Genomic DNA, 20287 nt, shown 5'->3' with positions numbered 1-20287 from the left:
GCGACACCCTGACCTGTGCTCAATGGTGAAATCAAACCCTTGCAGGCAGATCGACCATCTCAATAGTTTCGGGTTTTCCCCTTTCATTTGCATTAGCCATCTCAAGGGCTGGTGGTCAGTCTGAATGACAAAAGTAGAACCATACAAGTACGGCCTAAACTTCTTCAGAGCCCACACGATAGCAAAGCACACTCTTTCGATTGTTGCCCACCTTGTTTCAGGATCCTTCAGCTTGCGGCTGATGAAGCAAACGGGGTGCTCCCTACCTTTCCCATCCAGTTGACTGAGTACGGCACCTATTCCTACATTTGAAGCATCTGTCTGCACAATGAAGTGTTGGCGGTAATCAGGAGCTCTGAGTACGGGGGCTTGGCAAAGAGCCTTTTTCAGGTTTTCAAAAGCCTGATTGCACTCCTCGTTCCATCTAACCTTTTTAGGAAATTTGGGCGAGGAGATGACATTCAGTGGAGAAGCTATGGTCCCATAGTTCTCGATGAAATTCCTGTAATACCCAGTGAGGCCTAGGATGGCTTTCACTTGGGTTTGAGTAGTAGGTGTTGTCCAATTTTGCACAGCGTCAATCTTACTGAGCAAAGGCCTTATTGCTCCACCTCCTACCTCATGTCCAAGATAGACTACCTTACTCTGTCCAATTTGGCATTTACTCGCCTTTATGGTCAGATTGGCTCATCCAAGAGCCTGCAAGACATCTCTCAGGTGGGTTACATGTTCTTCCCAGGAATTGCTGAACACTGCTATGTCATCCAAGTATGCCATGCAGAAGTCCTCCATCCAGTTCAGAACCTGATTTACCATCCGTTGAAACGTAGCAGGTGCATTCTTCAATCCGAAAGGCATTACCTTAAACTGGTATAAGCCAACGGGGGTTGAAAACGCCGTTTTCTCCTTGGCACGGTCTGTCAGGGCTATTTGCCAATAGCCTAACGTCAAGTCAAATGTGCTGAGGAAGTTTATCCACCAACTCATCTGTTCTTGGCAAAGGGTGGGCATCAGTCTTGGTGACTGCATTAAGAGCTCTATAATCCACGCAGAATCTAAGCTCTTTAGATCCGGCCTTTGGTACTAACACAACTGGGCTAGACCATGGACTAGTAGAGGGCTCTATTACCCCGAGATCAAGCATCTTGTTGACCTCACCTTTGATGTGGGTTTGTACGTTTTCTGACATTCGGTATCCTCTGATTTTGACTGGCAGACAGTCACCAGTGAGTATGTCGTGCTGGCCCCAAGGGGTAAAGCCTGGTGAAAGCGAGAACAGAGAGGCAAACTGATTCAACATGGATTTGCACTCTTCTTGTTGCTCGGTTGTCAGATTGGAAGAGAGATTTACTCCTTCAATTTTTTCGTCCAAAGGTAAGCCTCTGAGGAGATCCGGAAGAGCTTCACTCTCTTCTTCTTCCTTGGATGATGCTAGAAGCAACGCTCCTACATCAGGTCGGGAGACATACGCTTTGAGTCGGTTGGTGTGGAAGACTGTCAGAGCCTCCTTGGGATTGCCCAAGTCCACCAGATAATTGACCTCTCCGAGTTTACCCACAACTCTGAAGGGTCCCATCCATTTGTCTTGCAAGGCCCTCTGCCTTGTTGGGATCATAACGAGAACGAGCTGGTCTTGAGCGAACTCAACCATGTTAGCCTTTTGATCGTGCCAGTGCTTGACCAATGCTTGTCCAGCTTTCAAGTTATCGTTTGCTTCTGTCATCATGTGCGACATTCTCCTCCGGAGACCTATCACGTAGTCAGTCACTCTGACTGGCTTGGGGGAAGGAGCACTCTCCAACCCCTCCTTAATCAGGGCCAATGGACCTCTGACGGGATGACCATAGAGAAGTTCGAAGGGAGAATAACCTACTCCCTCCTGAGGGACTTCTCTATAAGCAAAGAGAAGGCATGGCAGTAGAAGGTCCCACTTACGCTTAAGGGGTTCCTCTAAAGCACCTATCATGCTCTTCATGGTTCGGTTGAACCGTTCTACCAACCCATTGGTTTGTGGGTGGTAAGCTGTTGAGAACTTGTAAGTAACTCCACTGGTTTTCCACATGGCCTTCATGTAGTGGGACATAAAGTTTGACCCCCTGTCAGAGATTACTTCCTTAGGAAACCCGACCCTGGTAAAAATACCAAGGAGGGCCTTAGCCACAGCCGGAGCTGTAACAGTCCTCACAGGAATTTCCTCAGGATACCTAGTAGCATGGTCTACTACAACAAGTATAAACCTGTTGCCTGAGGAGGTTGGAGGATCAAGGGGACCAACAATGTCAATCCCTACTCTCTCAAACGGGACTCCCACAACTGGGAGAGGCACTAAAGGTGCCACATTCTTGGAGCCAACCTTACCAGAGGTCTGGCAGGTGTGGCAGCTCCTGCAGTGTTTTTCTACTTCGGCCCCCATCTTTGACCAATAGAAGTAGAGAGATAGCCTTTCCTTAGTCTTCTTGAATCTCAAGTGACCAGCCAAAGGAATCTCGTGGGCTAACTGCAAGAACTGTGGTCTGTTCTCTTGGGGTACTACAAGCCGCTTGTAGTCTGCAGGTGCAGACTTGGTCGGTTCACTGTAGAAGAGGCCATCTTCCCAGTGCAACCTGTATTTCCCAGGCTCTTGCCCTTCAGCCTGAGCTTCGGCCTGGTGGCGAAGACCTTCCAGAGTTGGACATTCTCTCTGTCCCTTACTGAAGTCTGCCCTGCTGGGTCCACCTTCTGCCAGTAAAGACTGCAGCTCAGGATGGTCAACAGGATCCAGATCTCCAATGAGTTCCTGGCCTTCCATTAGCTCTTCGTCAGAGTCTAATTCTACCACACAGGGTTGTACCTCCCTCTCAGCCTCAGCTGGAGGTGGAGTTACAGGTGTATTTTTGGACAACCGCGGGGAAGTCCTTGTGGGCTGCACTGAAATGCCGGCTGCTGGTTTCGGGGTAGAAGTCTTAGGTTTCCCTTTTGCTTCTGATTTCTTTGAGACAGCAGCGGACAACTCCAGTGGAGCAGGAGTGATTTCTTTCTTCATCATCTCCTGGAGAGTACCGCGCATGGTCCTCTCTCTTGCAGGTCTGGTTAGCTCCTGTAACCGTTTAGTAGGAGGTCTGGGAGTATGCGATACAACTCAGAGAGTTTTCCAATCGTTACCTAACAGTACGCGTCCTGGTACCTCACTCTGTATGCTGACAGGTATCTTCACAGTCATGTCGTTACACTGGATGAGAACTGGTAATTGGGGAAGCATCTGCACAGGCCCTCCAGCTAACTTGGTGAGGCGTTTGGGTGCCTTAGCAACATCCTCAGCCTGAAAAAACGATTTATCCACCACAGTTATGCTGGCCCCAGTGTCCCTAATGGCAGGAGTCTCCCGACCATTCACCTGGACACTGTCCTTATAATACTCTTTAGTATTATCGGGGATAGAATTATAGACGTCTAAATTCTGTTGTTCCCACAACCCCAGAGATACTAAAGAAACGCTGGCTGAGACTTGAATGGGTTCGTCAGCTAGCAGTAGAAAGTTTCCACTTGCCATTTGGACTTCCTCCTCTGGAGCGAAGGCTAAGGAGACAAGCTGGACCCCTAAAGGTTTACCCTTACATCTGGGATCTCCTTTCACGTGGTCAGTCGAGCCACAAACAAAGCATTTACTGAATGCTTTTTGGAATGGTGGCTTGTTCTGGCCTCCTTCCGGTTTGGCACCAGAAGACGCACTATTCTGCTGCGGTTTTCCTGGTGGCTTACCCTTCTGGTTTTGTTTGGGGCTCTCTTTGGAATTTGGGTTATTTGAATTCTCTTTTGAGTCTTTTTTAGGCTGTTTTCCCTCATCCTTTTTCTAAGTTGGCCCAGAATCCTTATGAGTAGCCCTGTTGGCAACCCATAAGTCAGCAGCCTTAGCTAGGCTCCGGGAACCTAATTCCTTCGAATCAGCCAAGTGCTGTCTGAGCTCGGGAGAACAGGCATCATAAATCGACTCCAACATAAAAAGATTCTTCATACCCTCATAAGTGTTCACTTTGTAACCCTTAATCCATCCCTCTAAGTTTTTCAACCCTTCACTCACCCAGGTAGCCCAAGGGGTACCGTCATGCTTTTTGAGGGTTCTAAACCTCTTAAGATACTGGGAAGGGGTCTTCCCGAATCTAGCTATCAAAGCTAGTTTCACACTTTCGTAATCCGTCTTATCCGCCTCCCCCAACTCCATTACCACATCAGTCGCAACAGGGGGTAGCTGTCATGATCTCTGCTTCCAAAAGGTCAGGGTTTTCCCAACTCCCTTGGAAGCAGATCCATAACCCAGGTTCCGAGTGCCAACCAGTCCCAATTGGGACCTTTTGGACCCAGTCCTGGCGCCAGTGGCACCAGGCTCATAAATATGCCCAGTCCCAGCGCTGGAAGCGCCGGGCTCATAATGCTTGGGTGGACTTACCTTCAGCAAACCATGCTGCTTACTTGCCTGCCAGTTGAGCCTCTGATCCTCTTCTGTTTGGAACTACTTTTCCTGTTGGGTGGGGCTGGAGCCACTCCCTAGATTCAGAACACTGGAACTCTTCTGGAAGGCAGGAACTCTTTTCTTCCCAGGAACTCTTTTCTTACTTAGGCGTGGCTGTGGAAGGAGACACCTAAGCACTACAGGAGGCTATTTAAACCACACCCGGTGGATGAATCTTGCTTTGCGTTATTCTGCAACCTCTGCAGCAGAACGCTCATCGTGTCTTCTGCATCCGGTCCTGGGCCTAAGGAAAAAGGCTTACCATCCTGAATCCAGTCTTCAGCAACACCTATAAAGACAAGAAAGAACAGGTTAGCATTCCGGCATCTGAAAGGCAAAGGCTTACCATCCTGAATCCAGTCTTCAGCAACACCTATAAAGACAAGAAAGAACAGGTTAGCATTCCGGCATCTGAAAGGCAAAGGCTTACCTACTCTTCGTGCGCTCCGGAGGTCTTCACACTGCATTCCGGCATCTGAAAGACAAAAGTTTACCAACTCTTCGCACGCTCCGGAGGCCTTCGGCGCTGCATCCCGCATCTGAAAGACAAAACAAGGTGCGTTTAAAGACATTGGGGAACTTTAATACTCACGTGCCATTACTCCTTTCCACATCTAATCCAGTGGGTATTCCGGCACCCTGCAGCCGCTCCGAACTCGTACCTGCAAAATAAAAAGACAGTTAGAGCGCATAGTGAAGCAGGCAACAAGCGCTTACTTACGTGCTTCCAGGCACTTCTATTCATCACACGGGCTCCAGCTTCAACTCACTTCAGCCCGTCATCCGCCATCGCCGGAACCCTGCAAAACAAGAGACATCATTACTAAAGACTTTAAAGACATTTGAATGACTCGAAACTTACCGTTCGTGCAGTAAACGACGGACAGCAGTCCTCTGAAGTCAAGAGGCCTGCGCTACCTATCCAGTGAAGAAACTGGTTACAGCACCCTGCCCCGAGGCAGATGGAGAGCTCGGCATTCACTTACCTAAGGTGAGAGCGTTAACCTTTGGGGGTCTACAGGAGAGGAGAAGAGGAAAGAGATAGGGACACCCCAATAACCCCAGTTCATTAACCCCATATTTTCTATCTGCAGACATCTTACTCTACACGTCAGGCATACAGTGCACAGAGGTCCAGCCCAAAGAGCCAACCGGGTGCTACACATCACCTTTGAAGATACGGTAGTCGCCCAGTCAAGACCGGCGCCTCTGCGAGAATCAGGTGAGCGTTACAGTAGCCTAGAGAACAACCAGGGAAGTAAATCATTCACGGTGATGTCCTGGAGCCCATGATTGTACTCAAACAGTTTTAACCAATCCAACACATCCAATCTCGGTTCATACATACCCACTAATTCCTTCGGCATCCGGGGTCTTTTGGGACTGGAGCTCCTAGAGGAACCTGTCATGCATGCTGGACGCTACGCTCGTAGAACAGCTAGACCGTTCTATTCCAAATGGAGGTTATTCGATACGTTACCGGGAAAACGACGTTTGCACTTTTCACGTCGCTAACTTCACGTGACTTTTGCTTCGTCACGTGAACTACGGTATTACGTATTTAAGCAGCGTAGAAACTTCACTCGCTGCTTCTGATCGAATCTATTGGCGTTGTGTAGCTGAACCTCTGATCTGCATCCTGGCATATTTCTACAGCTACTTTTGGGCCTTCAATAGCGTGTGTTCCGCCACACGCTGATTCCTGGAGCTATTCCTTCGCGTGATAATACACACGCGTTCTCTGTCTTCATACGCGGCTGGCCCGGACTGCGTAAATTCTGCCCGCGTGTAATCCCACACGCGCACGTTGTCTCTAAACGCGGCTGTTCCGGACTGCGGGAACACCGCCCGCGTGTAATTCCACACGCGCTCTCTGTCTTCAAGCGCGCCTGGCCAAGGCTGCGTAAATCCTGCCCGCGTGTAAAATCCACACGCGCTCTCTGTCTTCAAGTGCGGCTGGCCAAGACTGCGTAAATCCTGCCCGCGTGTAAAATCCACACGCGCACGTTGTCTTCACACGCGGCTGGCCCAGACTGCGTAAATCCTGCCCGCGTGTAAAATCCACACGCGCACGTTGTCTTCACACGCGGCTGGCCCAGACTGCGCGAATCCTGCCCGCGTGTAAAATCCACACGCGCACGTTGTCCTCAAACGTTATTTTCTTCGCGGCTGTTTATAACCGCGTGTACTTTGTTTTTCCTTAAAAAGTGCGCTATTTCTAACTCCTGCATCTGTGGAATTAACAGAAGGATTGACCCCTATAGTGGGAAGGAAGCTTTTCAAGGATTATTGAACTGAACTTTTGGACGCTATCCTGTGGTGAATTCAACCCGTATCTAGCGTGAGCCTCGTTCCGTTCGGGATAAGTCTCCCTTACTAATTTCCCCTTCCTTGTCGTTTGTTCTTCATTCAAATCCATCAAGAGACTTCTGGATCATTCTACCCTAAACTAAAGGTCAGTGTGAACATTCCTGTCATTATCTAATTCATCATACTCAGGTTGGAGCAGTTATTCATGATACTTTAATTTGTCCTAGGCTGGCTTTCTATACCTTACCCACGCCCTTTCCAGTGATCCATCGCTCTGCCTGTTTTATCAGCCAGAGGGTTGTATCATTTGGAAGGTCTTCAATTGACTTCACAATTATCAAATCGTGTGAACAGGGATCCGGAAGACCCTACCTCCTGTATCCTTTTGAGTATTGTATCCTTTTCAGTTAATACTTTGGTACATTCTGACAGAACCAGAGGAGAGAGAAGCATTTTCCACAGACAACTTTTTCATCTCTAACTCGTGATTAAGTTCTATTTCCCCGAGTCTTAACTCAGCTTGCTTCTGTTGAGCCTGGGCATTCATCCGTCTGAACTCGAGCTCTTGGTTTCGTTCAGATTGAGCCAAGAACCGTTTGTATTCTAATTCGAGCTTCATTTTTTCAAGTTCAAAATAAGTAGGGTTACATGTGGGACCTGGTATTGACCCCGTAGGTACAGCTGGTAAGGCAGGCAGAGGAGCAGGGGAGACAGTTTCGTTAGCCTCTCCTTCCTCTTCAGCCTCTTCATCACTATCATCAGAATTATGATTTCGATCAACACCATCACTGTTATCTACATCTGTGGAGAAGCTAGTTCCTCTGAAACAGTCCCCAGACTTTGGTTTTCCAGCAATCTCGCTATCAGTTCTAACTTTTTGCCTCTTACAGAAAGATTCTCTTGCCTACAGAGAGCTCGTAAATTCTCAGTATTTTCATCTGACAAGGATTCTTGACTGTAAACTTCCATAGTAGACATGTTTTTGAAAGTTGCTTTTTTAGTGCTAAGCTTTGTGGTTAGTTATCCTAAAGTGTCGAAAAGCACTCTAAACTGTATACTCGATACAAATCCCACCGCTGTACACCAGTGTTAGGCGGAAACCTGTGCAGTTCCCTCTGGGACCACTGCAAAAGATTTAGGACTACAGGTGTTTGGCAGCAAACCCACTTGGTAGCAGTCTGTACCACACAGATTCACTTGGTAGCTGTGGCTGAGCAGTCAGACTTCCCTCAAGAAGAGTTAGGCAGTATGTGGAGTATACAAAATAGGGCAATCTACACAGTAAGACAAGCAAACACACAACAAGGCTTCGGTGTAAAGATATATAGTTATTTATTTATAAGAACACATCTATAGAAAACACTCTGGCACTCAATACGGCAAACGATTTCAATCACAATTACTCTACGAAGAAAATATCAATCCCCCTAACAATAGTTCGACAAGTCTAGGTTCAACGGCATCACTTATTTGCAGACAGAGGTGTATGCTTTAACCTAGATGGCACTCTAGTATTCGTTAGGACGGGAGAGAAAAATAAGGCAGGTTATGAAGTCAACTCGGTACCAATACTTTACGGACAAATGCAAGGCAAGTAAGGCAGGGTCTACTGCAGATCACAAAGTTCAGAGGCCAGGCCCACTCGGAGAGAGGCAAGGCGATATGTCCCAAAAAGTGTCTCAGTGGAAATGCGCTTCGAGTCTTTATCACAAATTGTTATGGAAAGATTGGACCAGTTCAGAACAACAAGTTAAAGAAAGTTTGAAGGCGACCCAATGGAAAGGCGAGGATTAAGACACCTCACTCTATCTGGCAGAAAGGGAAGCCAGGCGGACATGGTACCTTGTTTGTGGAGAGACAGCTCCGGCGGGGGCAGTTGTTCCTGGTGGTAGATGCACGTCGGGTCTTTGCCAAGAGTAGAGATGATCTCGTCGTCGAAGAAAAGTGAAGTCCGGTGCACCACCAGGGAAGAGACCAGCCGCGGAGTGCTCCGTCACAAGGCACCACCTTTTGGTCGCGGTACAGCGGTAGTGGCTATCCGGTTGCCGAGGTGCTCTGCACGGGCAATTCGACCACTGCGTCCTGGAGCGAAGAAAAACCAAAGGGGACTGGTTGTTCCCACCAGTCAGGGGAAGAGACTCTCTGGCAGGGAGATCTCCTCTGTCATCGGGAAGTGGTGAGTCGGATCCGCAGGGCTCCACCGGAGGTGTCGTCGTTGCAGGTCGGCTCAGCTTTAGCCTCGTCGGATTCTTAGGTCCTGTGGCGACTTCTGAAGATCCAGTCCCAAAAGCCATGCTTTTATGCAGAAAACCCCCATTCATTCAGCCTAGCTGTCAATCAAAACACGCTAAGTGGTGAGCGGGGTGGCTCACCACTTGGGCCAATCACACTAGAGTGCGACCGGAGTTGGCAAGGCAACTCGGTCCAGGGTGCCTAAACCCCCTCCCACACCCCTGTGGTAACCCAGACAGAATGGCACCACTTTGGAGGGTCTTTGTACAGAAGCCCGCCAAAAGTGGAACAAAGGGCTCAACCTTTGGTTTAGGAGTCACAGAGACGAACACAGACGCCATTTTAAAAATAGAGTTCTGTCAGAAAATACCCTCCGATAGACTTATTTAAGATAAGTAAATCGGTGGTATGCTAGAGATAAGAAAAAGTATTAATCTCCAACAATGGGAAGAATCCCATAGGGTTATATTCGGGGTCGAATATAACAAGTAGTTTCCACTGCCACCAGCCAAAACTCGACGAGGGGGGACGGGACAGTGCCCCCTCGAGTAACAGACCTAGGAGTAATCGAATTACCCCTACTAGTATGTCCACAATAAGATGGTGTGTACTAGTTCTGTTAGTAAATTTAGGTCTAGTAAAGCCAATGGTGACTTTACATGCCCGGGCAGACAGTAGTCAGTCCCCGGGTATGGAGTCTATGATGGAGGTCCGCTAGGACGCCCCAGTGCTACGGCACGGAGGGTGCATTGTAACACACATAGAAAAACATATGAGACCCTATGGAGTAAAAGACCCCATAGCCCATAGAACACAATGACATTTAAAGGAATTACACACATTCATGTCCAAGAGTGGGAGAAAAAGAGTAGCTGTGGCAAATGGTTTTCCTTCCTGGCCACGGGTGGTAGACAGGGACACTTTCTTTGGAATTCCAGAGTGTGCCCGTGGGCCAGGGCATCTAGCACCCAACGGTCAGTAAAGCTGGACTCCCACACGCTGACGAAATTCGCCACCCGGCCTCCCACCGGGGTGCTCGGGTGGGGGCCCGACGTCATGGCGGGTTCAGTCTTGCTTCGTCGTGGCCTTGCCACCTTGGCCTCCTTGGCGACGACAACGGGATCCTCCGGTCTTGCCGCGTCCTCTGTAGGCTTCCTGCGAGAAGGAGGGGGCCGCTTGGCAGTACGACGCAGAACCGCCACCGAATCATTTGTAGGCACCTTGTGACTTGCCTCTGGTGATCCGAAAGGACGGCCGTCGTTGCTGGAGAGAACCTAAGGCCCGGGCCGTCTCGACGTCTGCTTTGATGGCCTGCGGTGACTCGTCCACTGCCTTGCCGTACAGGTTGTTCCCGTTGAAGGGCATATCCAGTACCCTGGTGTGCACGCCCTGATGGAAATCGGTGACCTTGAGCCAACCGCACCGGCGAAGGCAAACGCTGTTGCCCATCTGGCAAAAGCCGGTGTCGGCGATGTCCGTGGCCACCGTGATGGCGTGGTCCGAAGACCTCGCCTTCCTGTAGGATTTCCAGGGCCTCTGCCCTCTTGTCGTCCCTGCCGATTTCTTCTTGGCCGCTGTGGAGACCACTGAATCCGGGGACGGTTGTGCTCTGAGGCACACAGGGGCGGAGTCCGGGACCCGGTACTTCTTCTCGTACCGATCCCTCTTAGCAGGAGCCGTGGACGGGTTCTTCAGTAGCGCCAGTCCCTCGACCCAGATGTCGTCCAGTAATGGGACTGAGAGGACAGTCTTCATCTTGGCCTCCCATCGTTGGTAGATGAAACCCTCCTTCTTCTGTTCCTCGGGGCAGAGCTGGAAGAGCTTCGATGCCCTGGTGATCATGGCGTGGAAGGAGCTAATTTCGTCAGGGGGGGGGACCAGGCAGGGGGTAATGGGAGGTCAGTCCGATCGCCACCACTGTCGTTGTCCGTCCCCATCGTTGCCGTCTCCGTTCCCGTCTCGTCCCTCGGCGGAGGGGATGGAGGTGAAGGCTGTAAGTGAGGAGGAGGATGGATTTGCCTTCGCTTGTTCGGTGGGCTCCCTGATGGTCCAGGCGCCGCTGGGTCGTCTGCTGGGGGTAAGGGCAACCTTGTCCTTATCTCCGTACACAGGGTCTGTATAGCCATCAAGATTGCTCCTGAATTGTCCTGTGGTAAAGGCAACGGCTGCAACGGGCCTGACGGCTGGGGTGTGGGGTCCTCCATGGCCCGGTCTTCCTTGTCGGCCCCTCCGTTGCCCTCTTCGTCAGCCTCGTCGGGATCATTCCCGTGGGCCCTGGTCTCCTCGAACTTCTTGTCCAGGATCCTTTGGACGCTAGCCAGCTCATCCTAAAAGGTGGTATCCGTGCCCGTTATGGCTACCGTGCCCCCCCTTCTTTCTCCACCTGGGTCTTATCGATAGGCTGAAACCTCCATAGGCTTCGCCAGGGCCGCCACGACTCCTTCAATAGAGGCCTTCGCCGGGTGAATCAGGGCCTTCACCACCTTGGGTGCGCCTGAGGCCTGTACCTTACGGGGAGGGTTGCCGCCCCGCTCCCCCGGCTGTCTCCGTCGGGATCGACCGGGGCTTCTCCCGAAGCTTACCCGGGTTCTCCAACTTCCTCTTCACCGAGCCAGAGCGTTGGCTCATGGTTGATGGCGCCGGTGAGATCGCGCCCTGCCTGGCAGCCGAGGAGCCCAAACCATTGGCGCTCCCGGTGCCCGCGGACTCGCGGTGCTTTGCCTTTTGTTGGGCCCCCGTCGCCGGAGCGCCCTCAAAGGTCTTAGAAGACTGCTCAGAATTCTTCTTCTTCTCACCTGCTGCTGGGCTCTTCCCCTCCACACAGTTGGTGAGTCGGGTATGACGATCCTTCATTGTCCGGTCGGACATGTTCTGACAGACGCACAGTCCTTTTCCAGGTGCGATTGTCATTGTGAAGGCAGTAGAGGCACCGGAAGTGCTCATTTTCCTTGAAGACATTCTGCAATCCACATCCAGGGCAGCTCCTGAACAGCTTGGATCCTGGTGTCGTGTTTCCCTTGTCCTGGGCCATGACCATGCGGTGTAGGCCTCAAAGATCTTCCGGAATCCTCCAAGAAGTGGAAACTCGATGAAAATTTGCCCTTATGGGACGTAACAAAATTCCGAAATGGGTCCCCGTTGTTCAGAAGTAGAATCAGAGGAGCTTGAGGCTCGATTGACCGAAAATATAAGAGTAAACTCTTAGCAAAAACTCGAGAGCTATAGCACGAGGACTCCCAACACTTGAACGTGCGGTAAAAATCTGAAGATGGCTGCCAGAGGAGGGGCTTAGGTAGAGGGCAGTCATTGGCTGGGGGCAGTATGACCCAGAGACCAGTAATTGGTTATTACTAGAAAGACAGTTCAGAAACGAAACTGAAACTGATTTTTTCTTTACCAAGGATTCCCAGCCTGATGACGGGGAATATTCATGAGCATGAGAATCCATGCCAGACCCCATGCCGGAGAACAAAAATTCAAACTGCAGCTTCCCACATAACTCTCTATCGCCTCAAACAGAATCTTCCATTTAGTCCATAGTATTCCTCTGCTGCGCCCATACACGTTCAATTTAGACATGGGTGACTACCAGGGTCTTGGCCACCGGCGCATAACTTTAATGGCTGAAATGCACACGTGCATAATAGTTCCACCAAAACCTTCCCAAATTGTGGACTACAGTCCCTCCGAGAGCGTTCAACCAAAAGCACGTTGAGTCCATAATTATGGTGAAAGGCGCTATAACAAATGACAAAATGAATTAATGAATTAAACCCCTTGGTGCTTCAAACTGGTGGCCTTGATTACTATCACTGTTAAGAGGTTATTTGATATAAATGAGGGATTGCTGTCCTTTATTAGCATGCTATGGGAAAATGTAAGGCTTATATCAGGGGTATAAATCGATGTACACCAAATTTGGGGTCCTTAAACCATTATGGCAAGATATCCACGCAGCACAGGAGGTGCAAAGTTTCCTTAAACTTTAGTACGCTGCTCACCAATCCCCTTCACTATTCACCCCTTCTTCGAATTTGATTCTTTTCAAACTAATCCTGATCGGGAAACCACATTCTCCTCCAGAATGGCGATGCCCCGTTGCTACAGAAAGGCAGATAGGCCAGATAGATTACTGGCACGCATGATAAATCAGGAAATGGCTTCACGTATCAGTGCGATACTCATGGCAGGTCCATACAAAACAGGGGGATCAGTGATCTATTTATTCAGCGAAGTACAAAAACCAGAATGCTGAAAACAGGGCACAGATAGAAGCTCTCCTTGACAATATCCCAACCACCACTTGGCACCAGAAATAATGGAGCAATTTGAAACTGTTTTTACAGTTGAAGAGATTGAATATGCTATTGGTGGCTTCAGTAATGCCATATATTGTTTGTTAGGGACTCTGGCACCAACCTTGCACCCAAAAAGCAGAATATTACACATGTAGACTCTGGATTTTGCACCACCACATACTTGAGTTTAGTGATATCTAGGCAACAAACAATGCTCTTTTGCAACAACACAGGCACATGCATTCCTTTACATTGATAGGATGATGCCAGTTTTGTTTGCAGATGGTTGTGCTACCCAAGTTGTTAAGTTGCCAGAACAATTAATTACGAGTCCGGGGGTAACCCTGCCGTTGCTACCAGCGGGTTGCCGCCAGAGTCGCAAAATTTTACTGGCGCCTGACTTCCCGGTGCCACCGGGAGATTCCCAGTCCTCATTCGTCCTAGACCTAGACCTAGTCCTAGATCCAGAAACAAGGGTGCCGGTAAACCACCGGCACCCTTGTTTCCAGACCGGCAAACTTGTAATGAGGCCCATTATAGTTGTGTTGCACCTTCTTTATAAAAGTGAAAAGAGCAGTTTTGGAGCTTGTTTGGCACCCAGGCCCTGTTCAGAGAAGATGGCTGGACATGGTGAGACCAGACGCCCAGCGGGGCTTCAGGGCAACAGTTTTTAAACAGTACTATCAGATCTTTTAAGCATAATTCTTGGCTCACTATACTAAAACTAAATCTGCCGTGCTGGACGCAAAAGTGCAAAAGCCAGGATTATGCTCACACGATCGAGAATCGAATTGCCAATGCAATTCGTACTCTGATTCATACTCCTTAAATCTGCTTAAATAAACCATAGCCACATAGAACAAAATGCTTCAAAGATTGCGGTTGTCAGAGATATTGCCGTCTGTGGATTTAAAGCTATAACCACAATATTAGATTACACTATTGCCGAAGTCTGGGAACCCTCTGGGATTCGCACCTGGAGTGATAGGCGCCCAGAGGGCTTATCCGTTAACACTGCCAGAACTCCATCATAAAATGGGCTGTGAGAGCAGGTTGTCTTGCATTAGAGAGGCCTTCTGGAATAAATGGGCCACTTATCCCAGCGAGCCACACATTCACCCACGTATTCTGTACATATTGCATTCCACATGCTATATTTCATATCATTGCTGTATAAAATGGTCCTGCAGAATAAGCCAGAGGAATCCTTGAGGGTTCGCGTTAAGTGGGAATCAGATTTGGGTCGTACCTACACAAATTGTGGACTGTGAGGGATCGTGCACAAGGTTCCATTCAGAAGATGCAGGATGCATGCATATGTTCTGGTCCATAAGTGGTTGATATTTCAGCTGGTGTGAACAATAAATTAGAGACTACATTGACTAACCTTCTACTCAACCCTGCCAGGAGTCTCCGCAGGGATCGCAGTAAAATGCTGGTTGAAAAATGCAGTACTATTAACCCTGCCTTTTGTATTGCTAAGTGTTGTATTTTAAACGGTAGACTGCAAATGTTGCCCATAAATTGATCTCACACAGATTTGCTCTGTCTCAACAATCGTGGGAGGAGCTATATGTATCAATGGTCTCCTTGAAATGCTGCCAAAGGACATTTAGACTGATTTTAGGACCTATCTAATATCTCATATTAACCACGATGCTAAAGTGACCCCAAACACCAATGCTATATTATAATGTGATTGCCTTGGCTGGACGGAATCAGTTTAAACTTCATACCAGACGCTGTATAGTACAACGCTCAATCACCCGATGTTCCCATGTCAAGAATGTAAATAAAGTGCTAAAATGCATAAAAAGTCAATGTATTGCACTGTAGTTGGGAGTACTTACCTTGCTGAATGAGATGCTTGCTATGGCACATGATCCAACTACTCGAATGCTGACGTTGCTGAAATCTTTCCAAAGAAAAAACACATGTGGGAAACGTTATTGAAACTGCGGTTTCTGACATAAGCTTCAACATACGGCCAGCTATGTTCTCCAACTATTCAAAAATATACAAAAAATGAAATCACATTATCAGAAAAACTTGAATTCTGAAACACTTCACCTTCCACTAAGTGCACAATAGTCACAACAGGATCCCATGCATTGAGGACATTTAATCTGAGTGCATTAGCCACCGATTGTTATCTGGATATTAGGATTTGAGAAGTGAAAAACTACTTAACCATAAAGAGTTGTTGAGCTGGGGAATAACATTTTCTGCCTTTTCAGCGAAATTCTATCCCACTCAATACGGCCTTAAAACGATGAGTGTTGTATGGCACACATTAAATGTTTATGAAAATACCTTCATAATTTAAAACAGCCTCTAACTCGCAGTTAGCCGAGTTAATCAAACACAAACTGGTCGAGCTTCCTAGCCACAGACGTCTGGCATTCGTGGGAAAACTAGAAAAAAGAAAAACATTAAAGGGGTTATGTTTTTTGACAGCTTGTCCACCAAAAATATGACATATTGAAACCACTGTAAATAGGGTTAAAACAAAAAGAAGCTGTTAAAATGCATGCAAAGAACTCTCTACTGGATATTTAATAGACTGTAAATAAGATATTGTGAGGATCATTCTTACAAATATGTACTTCTAAACTGCACAATGGTAATTGCTTCTGAAGCACTCAGGATGTTTTCACATAAACAAGACAACCCCGCGGAGTGTAAAGAGGACGAAATGTGAGGTCTGTGAAAAAGTCTAAGTAAACCTTGGAAAGTCAATGGAGAGGAAAACGTGTATACATATTGTGCGGAAAATAAGTTTGCATGATTCGCCCAGTCAAGTAGAGAAGATCAAAACATGTATTTAGTATCTAAAAGTGTAAATGCAACAATCTGCGTTCAAAAGAAAAATACATGCAGATCTAAAATCTTAAATACTTTTTAGAAGTCGCTTATTCGGTTCAATGGTAACTGATCTGCAATAACCACATTTATATGCAAAGGATCATGAAATAGGAAAAACAAGCTACGTGAATCACTATCAGCTCTGCTTTCTGGATCAGAAATGTTTTGTTTTCTAAAACCACTTCACTAAGTAATGCTGCGTTAAACAACGACTTTAGCTTAGGTCCGTTTTTGTATGTGATTGTGTGACGAGGAAAGCTACCTCCTCCAAGATGCTGACCCCAGAGGTCGTAGTATCACCCACAGCCCTTCACCCATTCCCGAACTCATCATTTAGGCGACCCACATTCCACAGGGCACCATAAAGGCCAGGTACTTAACCCAGAAAGTTGCAGAGGATGTGATCTGCAAGCTCGGGCTGCGATGACCAAGGCGGAAAAGCAGAGAGAGAGAGTATCCACGGTGGCCTCTGTGGAAAGTGTGGACCTTTTTGGGCTGTTCCGCTGTGTTCTCTGCATAGCACACAGGGTAACGCGATATCGCGAGCACTCCGCGGAGAATGAGCAAACACACAGGCCTAAATAAACCTGGCCAGAAACAGCCAATAACCATTGTAAAGCCACTTGATTCCAAAACGGTGGTTCTCTCAATTAAAGTCTTGGCACGCAGAGCTGCAGTGCCATAAACAAGCAATACAGATATCAGAAGGAACACTTGGGGCAGCAAAGGAACAAAGGCCCTAATTCAGTCTCAGATGGAATCCACTAACAGGGTCCTAGTGTCCCTCATAAGGTCCACATTGTTCCAAACCCCATCACAGCCTGGGACAAATACAGAGTAAGGGAGTTTAGACATTGAGGAGTCCAAAGGGAGTCAAAGAGAAGGAAGATTTTTCAGAGCTACCAAACGCTGACCACAAACAGTTAAGACGAAAGACACCTGAAATTTGAAGCATGGCACTACTATAGATTGGGAGTGGTTTAGTCAAAGATTCTTCTCGCCTATTTAGCACTCCCTATAGGGAGATGCAGTCAGATTTGGTTACATCCTTGGTCCAACGTCTGTGTTTCGATTGAAATTAATGTTTACAACCTATTTGGGTCTCAAGTTGCCTGTTGATACCCAGCTTGTGGTAACTGCGGCATGGTGAAATGCAGTATAAGGCAGGCAATGCTCTGTAAAGGGATCAGTGTAGGGTCACTGGGGTATCCAGTCTTTGAACAAGCCAGTTGTTTTTCACCATCAATTGCACGACCTAATAATACTTTCATAGATCTATAGATCTAGCAATTTTAAACCACCATCATGCGTGGATGTACAGTGTGTTCAACGTTACCCTCTATGCCCTGCACTTCCACAATAATCTTTGTTGAGCCCCATCAAATCTTTTTTTTTTTTAAAAGGTAGTAGGAGGTAGTAGGAGTCTTTAACAGAATAGCCTGTAAGACGTATATTAGTCTATTCAAGGGATCATATTAAAAATCATAATTTTTCTTGATAGCAAAAAAAAGAGAGATTAAAACAATGCATTGAGGGAGGGGGCGCTGTTGCGCGGCTAGAAAAGGGCTGCAGTCTGAGAAGCTCAGCAAAGGCCTGAAATTCTGCTAAAATATCCTTCGCCCTGGAACGCACGGCTCGACTTCGTGATTAGAGGGCAGCACCAGACAATAACAGCGGGCTGCTTAGATCCTTTGGAGCGGCGTACGGAGGCACCTGCTGGGCAGAGCCACCGACTGCACCTCTGTGAGGCCCGCCTCCCTGGGGGACGAAACACTGCAGCGGCGCTCGGAGAAGCCAAGACGGGCAGAGCTGAGGGATCCCCCTACAATGACACCGGGGTGCCCCCGACGGTAAGCAGAACCGCTGCAACAGCGACTCCCTCAGGTGAGGCCCCTCAACGCAACCGACCCAGTGTTGCTGGGTGGAGGCAGGAGGAGGAGCAGTCTGAGCCTGGGGCGCTTCCTCCTATGCGGCCACGGTCCTGCTGTAACTATCCTGCTGCACAGTAAGAGGCTGGCCGCTGGTGAGGCATCAAACACAGTGGGCAGAGTGCTGCCTGTGTCCCACCGCAGAGGAGCCCGCTCCCCTGCATAACAATCTCCCAGCCATTACGGTGACCCCACACTGCAGGCCTGCAGGCAGCCGCCCGCCAACACCCACGGCATTGACCGCAGGGTCCACCACGCTCCACATATTTGGGACAACCAGCCTCATGCCCCAAAAGTGGAGGATTGCCTGTTCCGGAAGAGGCGCAGACTACGGCAAGCGAGGAGTCACCCTAAGGCGCGGTATCATAACGCTCCCCAGTGCATACCCAGCATCACCATACTGAAGATCTGGCGACCTGTGACAGGCGAGCCCTATGGGATACCCCGCTGTGGGGGATACAGCTCCACACCTGGAAAGAGCCACACCCTGGACCCCTTTACTTAGAAGGCCCGGATGCGCTAAGGAGGCGCAAAGCATAGCAAACACTATCTGGAGGACAGTACCGTAAACCTCACCACCCCCGTCCTGGGAGGGCCCACCATGATATCCTTCATATAAAACTGGGAATATTCCCGATTTGGTCCTGCTGCACCCCTATGCCTGCTTGTTGGGTAACAGTGTTCGGGATTGAGTGATAACTGACCATCTGGACATATCCCCTTGTATCGGATCCACTATCCGACCCCCAACGGAGGCGAGGTGTGTGGCCGAGGTCCTCAAGTATCCCGCCTCACCAACGCAACACGACAAACCATACCACGAACAGAGTGCAAGACCACAGTGGACAGCAGGCCGAGATGGATCAATTTGCACAGTCAGACCAGCTGCGACCTCCTCCGGAGCAGAACCAGGGCCCCACCCAATTGGATGCGTCGACCCTGAATCAAACGCTACTGGCCCAGGAAAGCTGCACAGACAACCTCAGTGCGAAAATCGATGCCCTTACCTGCAAAGTGGGCGTATCAGCCATAAAGATAGATAAGCTCTGTGGCCGAATAGCTGAGGCTGAACAACAGATAGGTGAAGGCCAGGACAAAGTGACCGCCCTGCAACGTGAAGTGGCTGTACTTCAACAAACAGTTAAGAAAGTGGTGGCGAAGAACGAAGACCTGGAAGGACGATCAAGATGAAATAACATCCGCATCCTGGGGATACCGGAGTCCACACCAATCGACAACATGGAGAAATTTGTGGAAAAACTGCTTATGGACATCCTGGGTGAACCTCCGGTCACAAACATGTACATGGTGGAACAGGCACATCGTTCCCTGGTGGCGAGACTAACCCCTGGGGCACCAGAACGTCCTATCATTGCCAGAATATTCAGCTACCGGGACAGGGATATTCTGCTTTGTGCCACCAGAGACCAGAAAGAACTATGGTGGGGATCTGCTACCATTCGCCTTTTTCCAGACTTCAGCTCGCTAGTCCAGGAACAAAGGAAAACCTTCCAGACAGCAAAAAACACCATGCATAAAAGGAGGTTCGGTACTCAATGGTCTATTCTGCCAAGCTCAGAGTGGTCCACAATGGTACAGTAACCTTCTTTACCTCCCCGGAGGCCGCTGACTGCTTTGCACTGGGTCTTCCGGATCACCTCGATGCCAGCCCTGATATCACCATTAACTCTTTGCTATGGATCGATATATTGCTGCCTGGACACTCCAAATGAGGAGTACCAGACAGGGCGGATAAGACAGCGAAGATGCCTGACATAGCCATAGCCGCAAGGAGCAAACTGACCGCCTGCGGCTTGCCGAATTCCGCAGCCACTGTTTGGTGTTTGATTATGAGGGAAGTTTGGGTGGAGGGAGGGAAATGGGAGCCGGTAGGTTTATGTTTCTAGCGTGGGTTGGGGGTGGCTACAAGTTTTAGTATAGCACGTGTTCTTTCAACCTGGGGTGGGGGGAGGGATTTGAGTACAGCACATAAGAGAGCTAACCAATGTTTACAACACAACATAGTAACAATACTGTCACAGGTCCGACCACACCCGAACCAAGAGGGCACCACACTGTTTCCCAATCCTTACACACAGTATTGAATGCCAAAAGAGATGAGGAAACAGGACAACGTAATCTCATTAATTTCATGGAATATACGCGAG

The 20287-nt window shown here is 48.7% G+C and overlaps 1 protein-coding gene across 3 annotated transcripts in view; it reads right to left on the bottom strand.

The window, feature by feature from the left end:
- WDR27 (WD repeat domain 27) overlaps window positions 1-20287 on the bottom strand; it is a 2413256-nt gene that overhangs the window by 1549269 nt on the left and 843700 nt on the right. For all 3 annotated transcript variants that reach the window (XM_069606956.1, XM_069606954.1, XM_069606955.1), the window contains exons 10-11: window positions 15640-15740; window positions 15177-15241 (exon numbers count right to left, since the gene is read on the bottom strand). In XM_069606956.1, coding sequence (XP_069463057.1) covers window positions 15177-15241; window positions 15640-15740 — 166 coding nt within the window. The remainder of the gene's footprint in view (window positions 1-15176; window positions 15242-15639; window positions 15741-20287) is intronic.

Source organism: Ambystoma mexicanum, chromosome 4p, assembly GCF_040938575.1.
Source record: "Ambystoma mexicanum isolate Mex_15411 chromosome 4p, UKY_AmexF1_1, whole genome shotgun sequence".
NCBI lineage: Eukaryota > Metazoa > Chordata > Amphibia > Caudata > Ambystomatidae > Ambystoma > Ambystoma mexicanum.
This window is presented reverse-complemented; position numbering and strand designations above follow the sequence as displayed.